Here is an 18,732-nt window from a genome sequence, read left to right on the forward strand (position 1 = left end):
TCATGAAAAAGAATCAGACTTCCCATCACCCTCACTGAACAACATAAACAGAATGAGCTGTCAGCCTCAAGGTAGGTGGAGCTCCAGGTCACACCTAACGATGACGTGGACCAATGGCAGTAAGAAGGTGTTTAGCAGCCTATAAGAATTTTTCCTAAAGGTTCGCCCCAAGCGAGCTGTTATGAACCAGCAAAACGAACGCAAAAACACCTTTTTGGCCAGATTTTGTTCTAAATGACGTCACACCCATTCGTTCTTCGATTTCGTAGGAAATCTAGCGAGGCCTTAATTCAAGTCGTCATTTTTATTTGTATAGCGCTTTTCACAACACACATCATTTCAAAAGAGCTTTACAGGAAATCATGCATAAAAAAAAAAAAAAACATTTACTGTAAAAATGTCTTACAGTGATCATTGTGTAGTTTAATTAAATATGATTGTAAAATGTGTATAGAAATTAAATAATTAAATAATAATTGTATTTAGAACCCCTGTGAGCAAGCTGAAGGCTACTGTGGCAAGGAACACAAAACTCCATAAGATGTTGGTTAATGGAGAAAAATAACCTTAGGAGAAACCAGGATCACTGTGGGGGCCAGTTCCCCTCTGGCTAAACAACATGAATGTCATGCCAGTATTAGTTATTTATGTGCAGTGCAAGTCATGGTTTTAAATTTTTTAATTATGTATTCCATTTCAAGAGTGAAGTCCATCAATAGACAAAGGTGATGCAGGCAGAGATAATGATGAGGTGCATCGCAGTTCAACCAGCAGGTCATTTCGGTGAGGTTCGGTGGGGTCCATCCTAAGTCCAAGGTTCAGGCAGTGGCATATGAAGTATCCGATGTCTTACAGTTGGAGTTGGCATCAGTTCATCCTCTGAAGTCCAAAAACTGAAGTGATGTAATTTTTTTTTTTTTTTTTTCAGAAAACAAGACATAATATCGTATGCCATATTACTTATCTAGTAAATGCATCTTGATTTAAGAATTTTTAGATATTTGGACTGGAAACAAGACAAAAAATCATTTTTTGCAGTGTACAATCTCTTTATGAACTTTTTGAAGCGTCAAATTGGTAGTTGTGTGGACTGTCAATGGAGGGACAGAAATCTCTCAAATTTCATAAAAATATCTTAAATTGTGTTTTGAAATTTTACGGGTTTGGAACAACATGAGGACGAGTAATTAATGACAGAATTTTCATTTTTGGGTGAACTATCCCTTTATAATATAGCAGTGATTTTTGTCTCTTACAGTGGCAGTGAAGAAGAGGTTTCCCAATGTGTCCAGAGGAGCTTTGGGGATTGCAGTGAATTCTAAGCTGGGGGAACTGAGACTGCTTGAAGAAAAAAAAAAAAAAAAGTTAATTTTTTGAAATGTAAAGTATGTTCCTTGCTTGATTTTTATTCAAATGTGTTACATGTTCACGTTTTAGACATCAAATAAAGATTTTCTTCAAATGTTACGTGTGTGTATTTTCTTGTATTGAAATATATGGAGGGCAAAATATATTTTTAAATGCTTTTAAAATATATTTATATTTTTAAAATATATTTTCAAAAATGGCCAAAAAATGTATTTGTAGAAAATGTATTTATGTAAATATATTTTAGCAAATATATTTTTTGGCCATTTTTTGTATATTTTGAAATATATTTAAAAATATATTTGAAAATATATATTTTTTACCATATGGGACTAGTTTGTCGCCATCTCTCAGCGACACTTAGCAAGTGGAGTCCGACACCAAGCAGGAGCGGAGTTGGATCTGGCAGGCTCTGGTAACCTCGGGATATGAATGGAAACAAATAGAATAATATTAGCATAGAGCATAGGGTCACTGTAGATCATGATGGATGTTACTGGTTCCGGCAGACCTAACTAAAGCAGCCTAATTGTGAATTGAAGGATAAATTAGGTGTATGCCATGCTAAATAGATGAGTCTTTAGTCTAGACGTAAAGTGAGTGTGTCTGCATCCCAAACAGTGTTAGGGAGACTATTCCATAGTTTAGGAGCCAAATATGAAAAGTATCTACCTCCTTTTGTGGATTTCGATATTCTTGGAATTATTAACAAGCCAGAATCGTTAACCGTTTTGTGTTGTTACAAAAACAGTAAATTAAAATAAAATCGCTTTTAAGATTTGGGCTTTTAAGTGAAGCGCCAAGAGACTTTTAACATGAAAAGTAGCGTTGTTTTTCCGGAAGTGCGCGCGTGTGTTGCGAGTCAGCTGACTGCTGTAGTTCTGCAGCTGCGCGGTGTCAGTCAGCTGACAGATGTGTTTGTGCGGCAGTGAAATCAAACACCTGCGTGATCAAACATCAGCAGCGCGATGAGCACCGGCACCTCGAAACCACTGGCGTCCTCCGGGCAGAAATCCCTGCAGGACATCTGTCACCCGCTGTCCGCGGAGGAGTCCGCGCTGAGCCTCCACACCAGCAGCACCGGAGAGAAGGTGAGCTCATCACCAAACACACGGACATCAGCACTACACAGAAAACATGTTAAAAGCATCATAGGCGGGTGCAGCAGTTGTGGGCATTGTCGCTCAGAAGTGCTGTCTAGATAGGTTGTGTCTCAAAACACAATAAACAGCCTGTCGATACTCCAGCACTAGTATTGTCCAGCTGCACAGTGCTGAAAGCTTGTCATTATATGGCTTGATTTATTTTAATGGGTAAAAACAAAGTAGAATGCAATTTCATTAATGCCACTGAGAAAAATATAATATTTATTGTTTATTTGGATATGCATCATAGTACTACCATGGATCAAGTACCTTGGTGTACCATGTAAATATGTTACCATAGTGATTGAATGTGGTAATCATCAACACCATGGTTTTATCATTTCATATCATCACTATACCATAGTACCACCTCAGTACTTTTGTGTAAGGGTGGAATGGAGAGCATTTTTTTTTTTTTTTTAGATGTTCAGATGCACACTGCCTTGTTATTGATTTCCATGTAAATTCACAACTATTGTTTGGCTTTTATAACTGGGAGCATGCAATTTTATCTAAAGTATATATATATATATATATATATATATATATATATATATATATATATATATATATAGATTTATTTGTAAGAAATACAAATTATTGATTAAATATGTAAAATGGAATTACGAGTTAGTAATCACTCACTGATCTCTTATGCTGATTGGTGTTCCACACGTAATTATTATTATTTTTATTAAATGCATAAGAATATATTGTAAAAATGCTGTTCTTTTTTTGGGCTCAATAAAAATAAAAAATAAAGTCTTTTTAAAGGGACTTTTAGTTAGAAAAAATAAAAAAATAAAAAAGAACAATCAGAGAGAGAAAATATAAGATTATGAACTTGGAAATGAACGCGACAAGATATATTTTCTATAAAATGTAAAATAAATACAAATAAATAAATAATGAAAGTTATAAAAATAAAGGGTTCACGAGAGAGAGAGAGAGAGAGAGAGAGAGAGAAAAATGAAATCCCCAAAAGAAAATATGGAGGTAAATTACTTTTACTAAAAAAAAAAAAAAGATCAATCAGAGAGAAATATATATATGATTCTGAACTTGTAAATGGATTTAACAATAGATATTTTATTTAAAATGTAAATAAATATAATCTTATTTATGTGGGCTCGAGGAAAAAAAATATAAATTGAAATCCCCAAAATAAAATATAAAGTAACAGTTCTTTTAGGGGGAAAAAATAAACAATCACAAAGAGAAAATGTATGATTATTAACTTGTAAATGAATATAACAATATATATTGTTTTTAATGTGTAAGAAATGAAAATATTTATAAAGAACAATCAGAGAGAGAAATTGTATGATTATGAACTTGCAAAGGAATACAACAATATATGCTTTATTTAAAAATGAAAATAAATAAATAAAAATAAAATAAATAAATATAAAATAATATTATCAAAAGACAAAAAAACAATAGAAATCCCCCCAAAATATATATGAGAAAAAAGAACAACTAGAGAGAGAGAATATATGATACTTGTAAATGGATATTACAATAGATACATTTTAGATGTAAAATTAAAACTAAAAGGTATAAATGCTTAATATTTAATGGAACAATTGATGTTGTGGTAAATGGAACGCAAAAAAAGAAAAAGAAAACACAGTTTTGCAATGGAACCTGTAAAGAGTGCACATTGAAATGAAATCAGATGGCAGTGTGCTGGTGTATGCACAATATTTATCATGATAGTTTTCATTGAAGATTCATTACAAGAGTCTGACAATAGAGCTGTGTTCGGCTTGGTACAACTCACTGACATGTTGTTCTGTATTGTTTATTGTGTTTTATGCATGACACAGAAGAGCTTTTATCACTACTACTCATTTTTAGCTAATAAGTGTATGTATTCTGTCGCAGATGTGGCTTCCCTACTCATTACATGTTTTAATAGAGTAAAAATGCTGAGAATGCTGTGTTGTAGAAACTGCTCAGAAAAAGTCTTGAAGACATTGTTCTTATTAAAATGTGAATGCTTGAATAGTTCATGAGAAGAACAGGCTCATTTTTTGTTGAATCGTTGTGTGCTATTATAATGTTATGATAGCAGATAAAAGCCTTTGAGAATAGATATGATTTGTCCATGCTATTTGGAACCATTAACAAAGCACCATGCTATTGGAGACTTTAATATATGGCTATTGCCTTTGTTTTTACTTAAAGTGCAATTCGCTTTTATTACGTTTATTTGTCACAGGAGCTGTCTATTCATGTGAATACTTTGACCAGAGAGGCATGTACTGTGTTAGGGCAGTGTGCTATTTTATTTTATAGTGCCTCATTTCTGCAGCTCCGCAAAAAGAAGGTCTGAGAACTTGTTTCAGGACTCAAAATGGGCATGTGATCAGGAAAAAGCGTCACAGTTTCCTCAGTGCTGGATCTGAAAAATAGATGTTAGCTATATGCATTTCCAACATTTTCTGCAACTTTCCTAATCCGTGTCCAGATTTCTTTATGGCTGACATTTAAACACAACGTTTTTTTTCTTTCTCTCTCTTTGGAATGAGATATTAAAATGACGTCTCATCTATTTTTTGCAGTCTATTTGCAGTTCTTGTTGAATGAAACACCAGCACAGACAAAACAAACGAATCACTCTCTGAGACTACTCGTTCTTTCGAGACATTTAAAAGATTTGTTCAAAATAACGACCCATCACTATATTATATGTATGTATTGTTTTTTATTTGATTTGATTTGTTTGATTCTGTTTCGAGAACATTTACAGTCCTTCGTTTTGGAAATAAAAATCTACTACAGACGTTTTTATTTGTCCTTGTTGTGCTGCCCAATATGTTTCAAGACTGAAAATATCGATCTGTAAAATTATTTGCTTGTCTTATAGAGACGTTTCATAGATGTGCCGAAGCAGTCATAGGCGTGTAATTATGTATTAATCAAATAATATAAAATATACTCTGGCGGCCAAAAGTTTGGAATAATGTAGGGATAGGCATTCATCAATAATTTGGTATTCGAATATTTAAGCTCATAAAAAAAGAAGAAAAATCGAATATTCGAATATTCTATTATTTAAATGAAGGTAATTAATGAGAGAGACATTGTAAAATTATTTTTTTAGTCATAAAGGTTGCGTCACCATAAAAAAAAAACAAGCTTCTAATTATATCCAAAACAAGCTTATATTATGTCCTGTGTTTTTTGAAAATATTTAAACAAGCAATGCGTGAAAACAAAAAAATTATAGAATGAAAGCATTTAAGCTCAGGCAAAGCGAAGAAAAAGAAACCGCTAATGAAGTAGACTGACGCAGTTAACGTACAGGACGAATATAAACGCTTGACATAGTATAATAGTTATGTTTATATTGTATCTCATGTTTTTGTTGAGAAAAACAAGCATATCCACATGCTCAGTAAACTATTCTCATTTATACACACCAGTTTAAATGATGGAATGTCACCTCAGCTAGCAAAGTCTTTCTCGGTTGCCATGTTTGTTGTTTACAGAAGCGTCGCGGGGATTACGTTGCTATGGGGATGCTGCTTTCTCTTGAGCAGCACATATACGAGAGTAAAGTGTACACCGCTTATCTAGTACATTTAAACAGAAACCCAGCTTTCTCACAGTAAGCCACATTCTCACAATAACCCACTTTTTTGGTGTCCATCTAAACGTACTGACAGAACGGTTTGCTCATCAAATGTGATCAACTTGTGTCCACACTCAGCAGCGCCACCCAGTGAATTCTGTTATAACTGCCAGTTTTAGTTTTTGAGTTCAGGATTTAACATGCATCTCACTGTATATATGGCCAGCAAAACAAAACTTTGCAAAATTCGAATAGTATTTTTACTATTCGAATAATTATTGCAGAACGAATACTCGAGTATTCTACTACTCATGCACATCCCTAGAATAATGTACAGATTTTGCTCTTATGGAAAGAAATTGGTACTTTAATTCACCAAAGTGGCATTCAACTGATCAAAATGTATAGTCAGTTTTGATCATATCTAGACAGGCCCCATTCCCAGCAGCCATCACTCCAACACCTTATCCTTGAGTATTCATGCTAAATTGACTAATTTGGTACTAGAAAATCACTTGCCATTATATCAAACACAGCTGAAAGCTATTTGGTTTGTTAAATGAAGCTTAACATTGTCTTTGTGTTTGTTTTTGAGTTGCCACAGTATGCAATAGACTGGCATGTCTTAAGGTCAATATTAGGTCAAAAATGGCAAAAAAAGAAACAGCTTTCTCTAGAAACTCATCAGTCAATCATTGTTTTGAGGAATGAAGGCTATACAATGCTTGAAATTGCCAAAAAGATTTAATACAAAGGTGTACACTACAATCTTCAAAGAAAAACTGGCTCTAACAAAGATAGAAAGAGATGTGGAAGGCCAGAACTACTACTCTTTGATGTAGTTTAAGAAGTTCTGAATTGTTTTTATTTTTTATTGTAATAGTAATTTTTCATGTTATTAAAGTCCTGACTATACATTGTGATCAGTTGAATGCCACTTTGGTGAATAAAAGTACCAATTTCTTTCATTAAGAACAGAATCTGTACATTATTCTAAACTTTTGGCAGCCAGTGTACGTGACAGATTATAAGATGTGTTATACTAAAATATGGACAATACATTCTTATAAAATATGACTTACTTGAGATAAAAGAATAAAAATAAATTATTTATATTTATGTATCCTGCAATGGTCGATTACAATACGGCACAAGGAGAGCAGTCTCGTGGAGATACAATACAAAACATTTAAACCTGGTACGGCTCGGGACCCATCTTTATGATGGTAGCCTGTGAAAGGAACAGTGGCACGCTCCTTCCCTCCGTAGTGCTAGGGTCGTCTCCTTGGGCAAGAGAGAACAACCCTCAAGCCGCCCCTGCTAGGGTTACAGCAAAAAGTTTTTTTTCATCACTCTTGTAAAGACCTGGAGTAAAATAGATCCTTATTATCCCATTTCTGTTATAAGAAATAAGGAAAAGGACCACTCGTTGGCCGTGAGTTGCGACCCGTGTCGGTGGAGGAAGAGATCCGGGTCCCTGAGAAATGTGGTTTGCTGCAGCTTCCACTATTTCAACACTGTACTTTGGCTCCTACTTCACCTAGGTGGGAGGTTGGAATGGTTCGATCCAATCAATCGGCTGGTCAAGACATGCCCTGGGAATACTCTCTGATAGCTGAACATCAAATATCTCTCAGATTCCCAGTAGGCATTAGCTAAGGGTCAATCAAGTAAATTGAGCAACTTGTTGCTCATTTTGCTTGAGTATATCATCCCTGTATCCCTGATGCATAATCTGCTGGAGATCCGCGGTGCTGTGCATCCCTTACTTTTGGGCTCTAAGGTGGGTGGGGAGCAGAAATGACGAAACTAAAAACCCAAAACATGGCTACAAAACACACCTCAAAAAAATTTTTCTTGGACCTGGATACCGACAATACCTCAGAAAATAGACGTGCCGAGTAATGATGACTGGCCAAAATTCATCATCATTGAAGCTGCTGCTCCAGATTCTCCAATCATCAAGCTTTCCCCTTTTGCTAAACAAAAAGGTATTGCAGGAATAGCAGGAACAGTAAAGGAAGTGAAAAAAATAAGATCTGGACAGATTCTTGTGGAATGCAGTAAAAAGGCCGATGCTGAAAATCTACTACATGCCAGCATGTTAGCTTGAGTTCAAATAAAGACATCTCCTCATCCAACTTTGAACTACAGTAAAGGAGTAATCCGAACTAGAGAGTTGGATGATGTGGATGAAGAAGAAATAAGCTCAAGACCCAAGGAGTAATGAACGTCACAAGAATAATAATCTAGAGAGAAGAGCGAACGATTAAAACTGGTACATACATCCTCATCTTTAATAAACCGCTAATCCCAGATAAACTTCGAATTGGATACTTAAGTGTTCCAGTGGACTTATTTGTACCCAACCCTCTGCAGTGTTTCAACTGTCAAAAATACGGCCATGGATCTAATGGCTGCAACAACAAACATACGTGTTGTAACTGTGGGGAGGTAGGCCACGACAAAGGGAGCTGTGAAAAACCATCAAAATGTTGTAATTGCTCAGGTGACCATTCAGCTGCATCAAAACAGTGTTCCATGTGGATCAAAGAAAATGAAATACAGAAGATCAGGTGTACTAAGAGAATCAGTGGTAACGAAGCAAAGAAAATGGTGGATGTCATCCCTGTTTGTACGCTGAATAAAACCTTCGCCTCTGTTGCAAAAAAAGCTGTGAGAACAACAGACTGCCAGACAGATATCACCTGGATGCATAAAGACAAACCCCAAACCGTTAACCATAGTAATATTCCCCCAAAGATGAAGAACACAGGAACCCAGAGCGAAACTCTTCTAAATGACATTCACTCCAGTGAGAGCTCAATAACAGGAAACCAAAAGGCAAATGAAAACAACGGTAAGGCAAGTTCTTCACAATCAAAAGTATCCCAAGGTGAAGCCTCAAAGACAAAACAAACAAAAGATGTGGAAATGAAAGAGAAAGAATACCATAGTAGAAGTCCATCCCCTAAAGGCAGAACCAAGAAAACTGTCCCTATTCTCCCTAATAGGTAATGGAAAATTATATCATCCAATGGAACTGTCGTGGTATCTGGGCAAATTTTACGGAGCTGCAGCGTCTAACAGCAATTATTAACCCTCTAGCCATATGTCTTCAAGAAACACAATTACCACCAGACGGTACTCTCTCTTTTAACAAGTTTTAACACTTTTGGTCCCAGTGATAAGCGGGCTTCCGGTGGTACAACCATTTTAATAAGAAAAGATGTGATCCATAGTCATATAAATATTAATAGCAACCTACAGGCAACAGCAGTACGCCTGACTTCACAGAAAACCATTACAGTCATCTCTATCTACATTCCTCCTAATTTTAACTTGACACACATGGACCTAGATCACCTTATCGCTTAGCTCCCATCTCCTTTTATTCTCATGGGAGATTTTAATAGTCATAACACTTTGTGGGGCAGTAATCACTGTAACACAAAAGGAAAGAAGATTGAAGATTTTATAGATATCCACACCTTATGTCTTTCAAATAATGGATTGAATACCTATTTACATCCAGGACATGGAATGTACTCTGCAATCAACCTAACAATTTGTCAGCCTGAATTATTTTTAGATCTCTCATGGAAAGTTTGGCATGACCTCTGTGGAAGTGATCATTTCCCAATCACTGTAACCATCAAGGGCAGAGAGGAAGAAACAATTGTACAAAGGTGGCAAATTAAAAAAGCAAATTGGCATCAATTTCAAACCCTCTGTCATGAGAAACTGACACGGTTTCCAGAAGACAGCCCAGATGCTATGCAAAATTTCACTGAAACGCTCGTATCTATAGCTAATGATACAGTCCCAAGAACATCTTTAAATATAAAACATAGATGACTTCCATGGTTTGATGATATATGTAAGGAAGCTATAAAAGAGAGGAAAAAAACTGAAAGACTGTTCTTCAGACATCCATCAACTGAAAATCTTATCAAACTCAAGATAAGTAGAGCACGAGCAAGACGAATTATAAATGAAGTAAAAAAGGAAAGCTGGAGAAGATTTGTTTCCAACATGACAACAAGTACTCCATCATACAAAATATGGAACCTGATACGGAAACTGAAGGGAAAAAACAATGGTCCTCAAATACAACACATCAAACAGCACGGCACACTCTTGACTTCAAAACAAGAAATTGCAAACATTCTAGCAAAAACTTTCGAAAACAATTCATCTATTGAGAACTGCCATCCTGCTTTTCAAACTTTCTTGCTCAACAAGAAAAAGAAAAGATTAACTTTGGTTCCAGTAACACAGAGCCATACAACCAACCTTTTTCTATGGAAGAACTACAGCGAGCCATTAAAAAATTCCACGACACGGATAAAATCCACTATCAATTTATTAAAGAATCTACCCTACCTTTCCCTGAAAATGCTCCTTAGAATTTTTAACTCCATCTGGATATCGGGAAAAATCCCATCTGCCTGGCATGAAGTAGAAATAATACCTATTCCAAAGCCAGGAAAAACCATAACGACCTCATAAACTACCGCCCTATAGCTTTAACCAGTTGTTCATGCAAAACAATGGAGAGGATGGTCAATGATCACTTGGTCTGGATACTGGACTCTAAACACCACATAAGTAACGCCCAATGTGGTTTCAGGAAAGGTCGAAGCCCTACAGATCACCTTATTTGTCTTGAAAGCTATATTCGTGACGCCTTTACCAGAAAAGAACACGTTGTAGCTGTCTTCTTTGATTTGGAGAAAGGCTATGACACGACATGGAAACATGGAATTGTAAAGGATTTGTACCAAATTAATTTTAGAGGTCGACTGCCAGTCTTCATTGAAAGTTTTTTATCGAACAGACTTTTTAGAGTTATAATAGCAAACACCTTGTCTAACCTACATAAACAAGGACTTGGAGTACCTCAAGGAAGTATCCTATCAGTAACCCTCTTCAGTATTAAAATAAATAGCATTGCAAAAGTCATTGGCTCTGATGTCCTCTGTAGTTTATATGTAGATGATATCTGCATTTGCTACAAGAGCAAGTACATGAATACTGTCGAGCGAAAAATCCAATTGAAGATAAACAAAATGCACTCCTGGTCAACACAGAACGGTTTCAAGTTCTCACAAACAAAAACCATCTGTATGCATTTCTGTCAGCTTCGTTCGCTACACAATGAACTAGAGCTGTTTATGGATGGAGTCCCCATTAAAGTTGTTAAAGAGAACAGGTTTCTTGGTATCACTTTTGACAACAAACTGTCTTTTATTCCTCACATTAAATCACTAAAAAAAAGAAATGTTTTATAGTTATGAATGTTTTAAAGGTTTTATCCAAAACCAAATGGGGAGCAGACAGCTCAACTCTCATGAACTTGTCCAGAACCATGGTACGCTCAAAGCTGGACTATGGAAGTATCATTTATGGATCAGCTAGGAAGTCATACATACGACTTTTGGACACTGTACACCACCAAGGTATACGACTAGCTTTGGGAGCCTACAGAACATCACCAATCCAAAGTCTCTATGTGGAAGCCAATGAACCTTCCTTGGAAATCAGATGCCTAAAGTTGGCCTTACAATATGCAACCAAAATTAAAACAAATAAAGAAAACCCAGCCTATTCAGCAGTTTTCCCACTTCAGCATTCAACAATATATGAAAAAAAAAAAAACAAGTTTCATTCATCCATTTGGCCTACATATAAAAACCCATCTGGAGAATTTGAAAGTGGATCTAAACAGTGTGGAACAGACACATTTCTGCAAAATTCCTCCATGGGATCTCAAAAAGCCTAAAATCCATCTGGATTTAACAAGGAACCAAAAATTCTAAATGCATCCGAATGATTTCCATCAACAATTTCTGGACATAAGAGCAGTATACCCACAACATATCCCAATATACACAGATGGATCTAAATCTGGAAATAAAGTGGCAGTAGCTTTTGCAACAAACCAACTGTGTCAGGGTATCCGCATCCCTGACCAAAGTTCAGTTTTCACTGCAGAGGCAAACGCTCTACTACTGGCACTAAAGTATATTGAGACTGCTCCACAACATTCTTTTTAATAATAACTGATTCAAAATCATGTCTTGAAGCATTGGAAGCTACTAAAACTGATCACCCAACAATCGTGAAGATTTTAATCAAACTGTCATCTCTTGAAGCAAAGAGTTTTAATATTATTTTTTGCTGGGTACCTGGACACTCAGGAATCTCTGGTAATGAACAAGCAGACAGAGCTGCCAGAGAAGCACTATCTACTGAACCAGTAAAATGTCCTATACCTTCCACAGATCTGAAACCAACTCTGAATGTATATATCAAAAACAAATGGCAGTCGGAGTGGGATCAATGTTTAAACAACAAATTACGAGAAATAAATCTTGTTGTTGGAACAAAATATGTGTTCCCTTTTAATAATCGCTGGGATCAAGTCATTTATACACGATGCCGGATAGGACATACAAGACTCACACACCAATTTTTACTATCAGGAGAAAATTCACCAAAGTGCTCATCTTGTCAGAACCCACTATCCATTAAACATATTTTACTGGACTGTCATACCTCTACACATCTGAGGAACCTGTATTATTCAGTAGATTCTTTTGAAAAGGTTTTTAATCAAGTGAATCCAAATTTAGTTTGAAGGTTTTTAGGAAAAATGAATCTTAAACACCTCATTTAACTTACTAAACTATTTTAAATAACTAAACCTGGTTCCCACCATGAATATAGCCATCAAAGCTGGAATGGCGTAAAAAATGAAAGAAACAAACAAACAAAACATTTAAAATAAGCACCAAACTTTGAAGCTGCCAGAGAGAAAATTTATCACATGAAGGAATTTAAACATTAAAGCTTATACAGACACAGACAGGGTCCAAAATTAACACCCGCCAAATATGGGTACATTTTCTGTTTGGCTGGTGAATTTTGCAACGTCACAGGCCACTCTGGCTGGTGGATTTTGCTTTCAATCAGTTTGTCAGCTTGTAAAATAAATTTTAACATGTTCTAGTTTTGTCCTCAAGAGGGCTCTGTAGGCCTGCAGTACAGTCAGTAACACAGGCGTTTACATAGAACGGCTCTTATTAGCTCGTTGTCCCGCTGCTCATTAATACTCTCAAACGCTTTGTGTCCACTGGCACGTGGTGAGCGAAGGTGGATTCAGTGCTTTTAATCAGAGACTATTTAGCAGAGATGGGCCACTTCTGTTTGAATGAATGGGAGAAATTGGAAAGCCCAAACAAGAAGCTCTAGCACCCAACGGTCAACGGATGTAGAAAGGAAGTCCCACCTTACTGGTAAAAGAGCCAGTCACCTTTTAGATACAGACATTACCTGTCAATCAACTTGCTAATGCACACGCGCATTTGCTATACAAGCCGAGAAAATTGCATATTTTAGTGTTATATGCGGTAAAGAAACACAATTTATGATTCCAATATGATCAGATTTTATTGCTGATTTGAAATATGTTTTTTGAACGTAATCTTGACCAGCTGTTTTTGAGATTTTGGTGTTCCCTCATTCAAGTAGATAGGAACTGCGCTGGCATGATTGGAAGTAGCCTCCCGAGAGCATTCCAAAGATGGCCGACAGTGGACTGACTTGCTAGAAAGACTTGGTTTTAATCCAGACTTCAAATGATGATTGCATGTATTCTTTGTGGCAGTTCTGTAGCTGGGTAAGCAAACGTTAATAAATCAACACTGTTTGTATACTTCGGGCATTTGAAAATGAAGTTGGCATTTTTCCAAATGTAATCCCACATATATAAGATGGCATCATTGCTCGTGCATTGAAAGCTGATAGTAGAAAATACACAATGGCTTTGTATATTACAAACTCGCCCTGAAGCGGCAGTTCTCTGGCGTGGTGAGTGGGGCTGAGCGGATTTCTTTTCCTAGCCAGTGGGCACATACCTACATATCGATGCAAGATGAAAGCAATGTTCAGGAGCGTTCATGCCATCGGGATGAAGGGAAGACCACTCTTGGATTTACAGTGGATGTGTACGTTTTAATTACCCACAACCACACATACAAATTCTCTGGTAATGATAGCATTATAATAAAAACCAAATGATTTTCATGACATTCAGTTTCGTTAACGGTTCTTGTATGTGCATTATTCCAGTGATGTGGACAGAAAACCGGACTAAAATACTCAGACAGTGTTTCCTGTATTACTATTAAGCGCCACAGCAACACTGCTACTGAATTTACAGCACGAGACGAGACATAAAGCACTACCAGTAGGCTGATTCCCAAAGACATGACTCTTTTGAGCCAGTTCTTTTGAATCTACAAAAATATTTTTTATAAAAAAGGCTGGTAAGGCGGGCCTGGGTATCTCAGCGAGTATTGACGCCGAGTACCACCCCTGGAGTCGCGAGTTCGAATCCAGGGCGTGCTGAGTGACTCCAGCCATGTCTCCTAAGCAACCAAATTGGACCGGTTGCTAGGGAGGGTAGAGTCACATGGGGTAACCTCCTCGTGGTCGCGATTAGGGGTTCTTGCTCTCAATGGGGCGCATGGTAATTTGTGCGTGGTTCGCGGAGAATAGCATGAGCATCCAGTGCTGTGAGTCCCTGCGGTGTCATGCACAATGAGCCACGTGATACATGAGATGCATGGATTGACTGTCTCAGAAGCGGAGGCAACTGGGATTCATCTTCCACCACCCGGATTGAGGTGAATTAACCATGCCACTTGTTAAGAAATCTGACGGGCTGTAAAAAATTTTCATCTATCAGCCACCTTGGTGTCTACCATCAGTATAGTTAAACTACTAATTTAGGTCAGTTAGGATCACTACTTTATTTTAAGAATGTGAAATGTCAGAATAATAGTAGAGAGAATGATTTATTTCAGCTTTTATTTCTTTCATCACATTCCCACCCAGTGGGTCAGAAGTTTACATACACTTTGTTAGTATTTGGTAGCATTGCCTTTAATTTGCTTGACTTGGGTCAAATATTTTGGGTAGCCTTCCACAAGCTCCTCACAAAAAGTTTCTGGAATTTTAGCCCATTCCTCCAGACAGAACTGGTGTAACTTAGTCAGGTTTGTAGGCCTCCTTGCTTGCACACACTTTTTCAGTTCTGCCCACAAATTTTCTATCGGATTGAGGTCAGGGCTTTGTGATGGCCACTCCAATACCTTGACTTTGTTCCACTTAAGCCATTTTGTCACAACTTTGGAGGTATGCTTGGGGTCATTGTCCATATGGAAGACCCATTTGCGACCGAGCTTTAGCTTCCTGGCTGATGTCTTCCTCATGATGCCATCTATTTTGTGAAGTGAACCAGTCCCTCCTGCAGCAAAGCACCTCCACAACATGTTGCTGCCACCCCCATGCTTCATGGTTGGGATGGTGTTCTTTGGCTTGCAAGCCTTACCCTTTTTCTTTCAAACATAACGATGGTCATTATGGCCAAACAGTTACATTTTTGTTTCATCAGATCAGAGGACATTTCTCAAAATGTAAGATCTTTGTCCCCATGTTCACTTGCAAACTGTAGTCTGGCTTTTGTATGGCAGTATTGGAGCAGTGGCTTCTTCCTTGCTGAGCACCCTTTCAGATTATTTCAATAAAAGACTTATTTTACTGTGGATATAGATACTTGTCTACCTGTTTCCTCCAGCATCTTCACAAGGTCTTTGCTGTTGTTCTGAGATTGATTTGCACTTTTTGCACCAAACTACGTTCATCTCTAGGAGACAGAATGCACCTCCTTCCTGAGCGGTATGATGGCTGGGTGGTCCCATGGTGTTTATACTTGCGCACTGTTGTTTGTACTGATGAACGTGGTACCTTGAGGTATATGAAAATTTCTCCCAAAGATGATCCAGACTTTTGGAGGTCCACAATTTTTTTTCTGAAGTCTTGGCTGATTTCTTTTGATTGTCCCATGATGTCAAGTAAAGAGGCACTGAGTTTGAAGGTAGGCCTTAAAATACATCCACAGGTATACCTCCAATTCAGTACACCTCCTATCAGAAGCTATTTGTCTAAAGGCTTGACATCATTTTCTGGAATTTTCCAAGCTGCTTAAAGGAACAGTTAACTTAGTGTATGTAAACTTCTGACTCACTGGAATTGTGATATAGTCAATTAAAAGTGAAACAATCTGTCTGTAAACAACTGTTGGAAAAAATGCTTGTATAATGCACAAAGTAGATGTCCTAAACGACTTGCCAAAATTATAGTTTGCTTATATTAAATATGTGGAGTGGTTAAAAAATGAGTTTTAATGACTTCAACCTAAGTGTATGTAAACTTCTGACTTCAGCTGTATGGGTGGACCTGAAACGCCCCTTTCTTCTGATTGGTCAACCTGCAACGTCGTCTTCCTCAATGCTGTGAGACAGAATAAAAGTTCTCTGCTGTTTAATTGTTCAGAAAATTAGTCTCAGTTAATATTCAATTATTTTCCATTTATTCTCCAAAACTCGCCACATTTATTGCTGTCTCTCCAATCAAGTAGCCAGATTTTTCAGACAGCCCTACATAGCCCTCCCGCAGCATTAGGACCCGCACCAGCCGACTTCATGACAGCTTCTTCCCCCAAGCAATCAGACTTTTGAACTCTTGATCACTCACGATACATATATCAGCACTGCACTTTATTAGCCTCAGACTGGACTCACATTTCATACTTCTCTTAATAACACACTGGCAACTGACTGTCCACCGACAGCTGAATGTCAACACAACACTTCATATTTATTTCCACTGATTACATGGGGGGTGGGGGTACAATGTATTTTTATTGTATACAGTCTTTTTTTATTTTGTGTATATTGTGTATTATTTTTACTATATACAGTCTTCTTATTTTGTGTATAATGTATATTGTATTTTATTAGGTGTATATTGTATATTGTGTTGTGTAACAAGATGTGTAAACTGTGTTATATGTAAATCAGATGTTTATTGTAATTGTCATACTGCTATGTTGCTTGGAACTGCACCCAAGACTTTCACCCACTGTTGCACTTGTGTATATGGTTGAGTGACAATAAAGCGATTTGATTTGATTTTGATTTAACACATAAACCTGCTCTCTTTGACATTGCTCTGGTTTGAAAAGGTATAGTTTTAAATGAGATGATGAAAATAACCATACATTCATAAGACTATTGAAGAATATGCCCACATTGTAAAGACATAGGCTTACGTTTAACTGTGGGGTAAGGTTAGTTTTAGGTTCGATATTCGTTGGATATTCGCCTATGGTGCGTAAGGGACCATCTGAAAACTCCACCCACAACTAAAACGTCACTGGCATCAGAGCAGTCATTTATTTGACTATTTTGCATGTTTGACTCTTAAAAAAAACATTGTTATTTAAAAATAATAATAATAATAATTTCACAGGTTTTAGTAGATCGCCAGAGTCATGGCTGTGCATACGAGTGTACAGTATTCACATATATTATGAAAAAAAAAAAAAAATCACTAAAATTCACCAAAATGTTATTTTCAAATTCCAAAGGTTGTAGTAAGTTCCCAGTTGATAGACTTACTAAAGGTGAGATTTTTACAGTTAGTCAGTCTACCCGCTGGGAAGTTACTATAACCTTTAGAATGTGAAAATAAAATTTTTAGGAATGTTTATGAAGTTTATCCTAAATTAACTGAATACTGTACTCATATTATTGGATTTACTGTCAAAATCTCCCCTGTCGTAAATCAGTCTATCTACTGGGATCTTACTACAACCTTTGGAATGTGAAATAAAATTTTGGTGAATTTGAGTTTTTTTTTTTTTTTTTAAATAATCTAATACTGTACTCATTATTTGACTTACTGTAAACATCTCATCTGTAGTGTGTCAGTGTATCCACTGGGAACTTACTACAGTCTTTGGAATGTGAAAATAACATTTTGGTGAATTTAATTATTTTAAATAATCTAATACTGTATTCATATTATTGGATTTACTGTAAAAATCTCACTTGTAGTAGCTCAGTCTTTTAAATGGCAACCTACTACAACAGTTGGAATATAAAAGTGTACTTTTAATGTTTAACTTGCATGTCAACTGAATGAGTGAATGGACACCCCCTGTGTTTAATAGTGAGTGGAATTTTCAGACGGTCCCTTAAGAACGCTAAGCAATGAAAGCAAATCGGAGCATTTTCAGTCATAATTCTGCAGCCACACCAGCTGACAGTTCTGAGTGCAGTGTTTTATGTCTGTATATTATATTTATATGCCATAACATCAAGCCAAGTGTGTGAAATCATTGCAAACTTGCTGCCGGCAGAGAGCACGGGTACGAGAAACCGAATATAAAAAAAATATCGAACCTAAAACTAACTTTACCCCACTCTGGGAGCTTAGGTGTGAGGGACTTGCTCATCATGGAAATTATGCTAAAGGAAGTTCATGAATGCTCGTCTCTCAAAAGCTGACCAGTGAATTTAAAATCAGCATTTACACATAGCCTTCACATTTGTCCGATAATAAAAGGCACACAAAACTGCCGTGTATACGACCCAGTAGGTAAAGGCTACCTATATTCCCTTTCAAAAACATGGATGTCGGAATAATCTGATCTTGAAATTAGTACTCTTCGCTGACATGTATTATTGTTTATATTAAATATTAAATGTAATAATATCTTCCAAT

General features: G+C 36.7%; 1 protein-coding gene and 1 long non-coding RNA gene across 2 annotated transcripts in view; one reads left to right on the forward strand and one right to left on the reverse strand.

The window, feature by feature from the left end:
- Positions 1-308: 308 nt before the first annotated feature.
- On the reverse strand, positions 309-2,435 carry LOC127432679 (uncharacterized). Its single transcript, XR_007895781.1, has 4 exons — positions 2,311-2,435; positions 1,692-1,788; positions 1,257-1,338; positions 309-893 (listed from the first exon to the last, which is right to left on the reverse strand). It is a non-coding gene; the product is annotated as an uncharacterized LOC127432679 (long non-coding RNA).
- Positions 1,838-18,732, forward strand: part of snx30 (sorting nexin family member 30) — a 52,159-nt gene continuing 35,264 nt past the window's right edge. The window contains exon 1 of the mRNA XM_051683330.1: positions 1,838-2,459. Within this exon, the coding sequence (XP_051539290.1) occupies positions 2,337-2,459 (123 nt within the window). The 5' untranslated portion in view covers positions 1,838-2,336. The remainder of the gene's footprint in view (positions 2,460-18,732) is intronic.

This window comes from Myxocyprinus asiaticus, chromosome 42 (assembly GCF_019703515.2).
Source record: "Myxocyprinus asiaticus isolate MX2 ecotype Aquarium Trade chromosome 42, UBuf_Myxa_2, whole genome shotgun sequence".
NCBI classification, from domain to species: Eukaryota; Metazoa; Chordata; class Actinopteri; order Cypriniformes; family Catostomidae; genus Myxocyprinus; species Myxocyprinus asiaticus.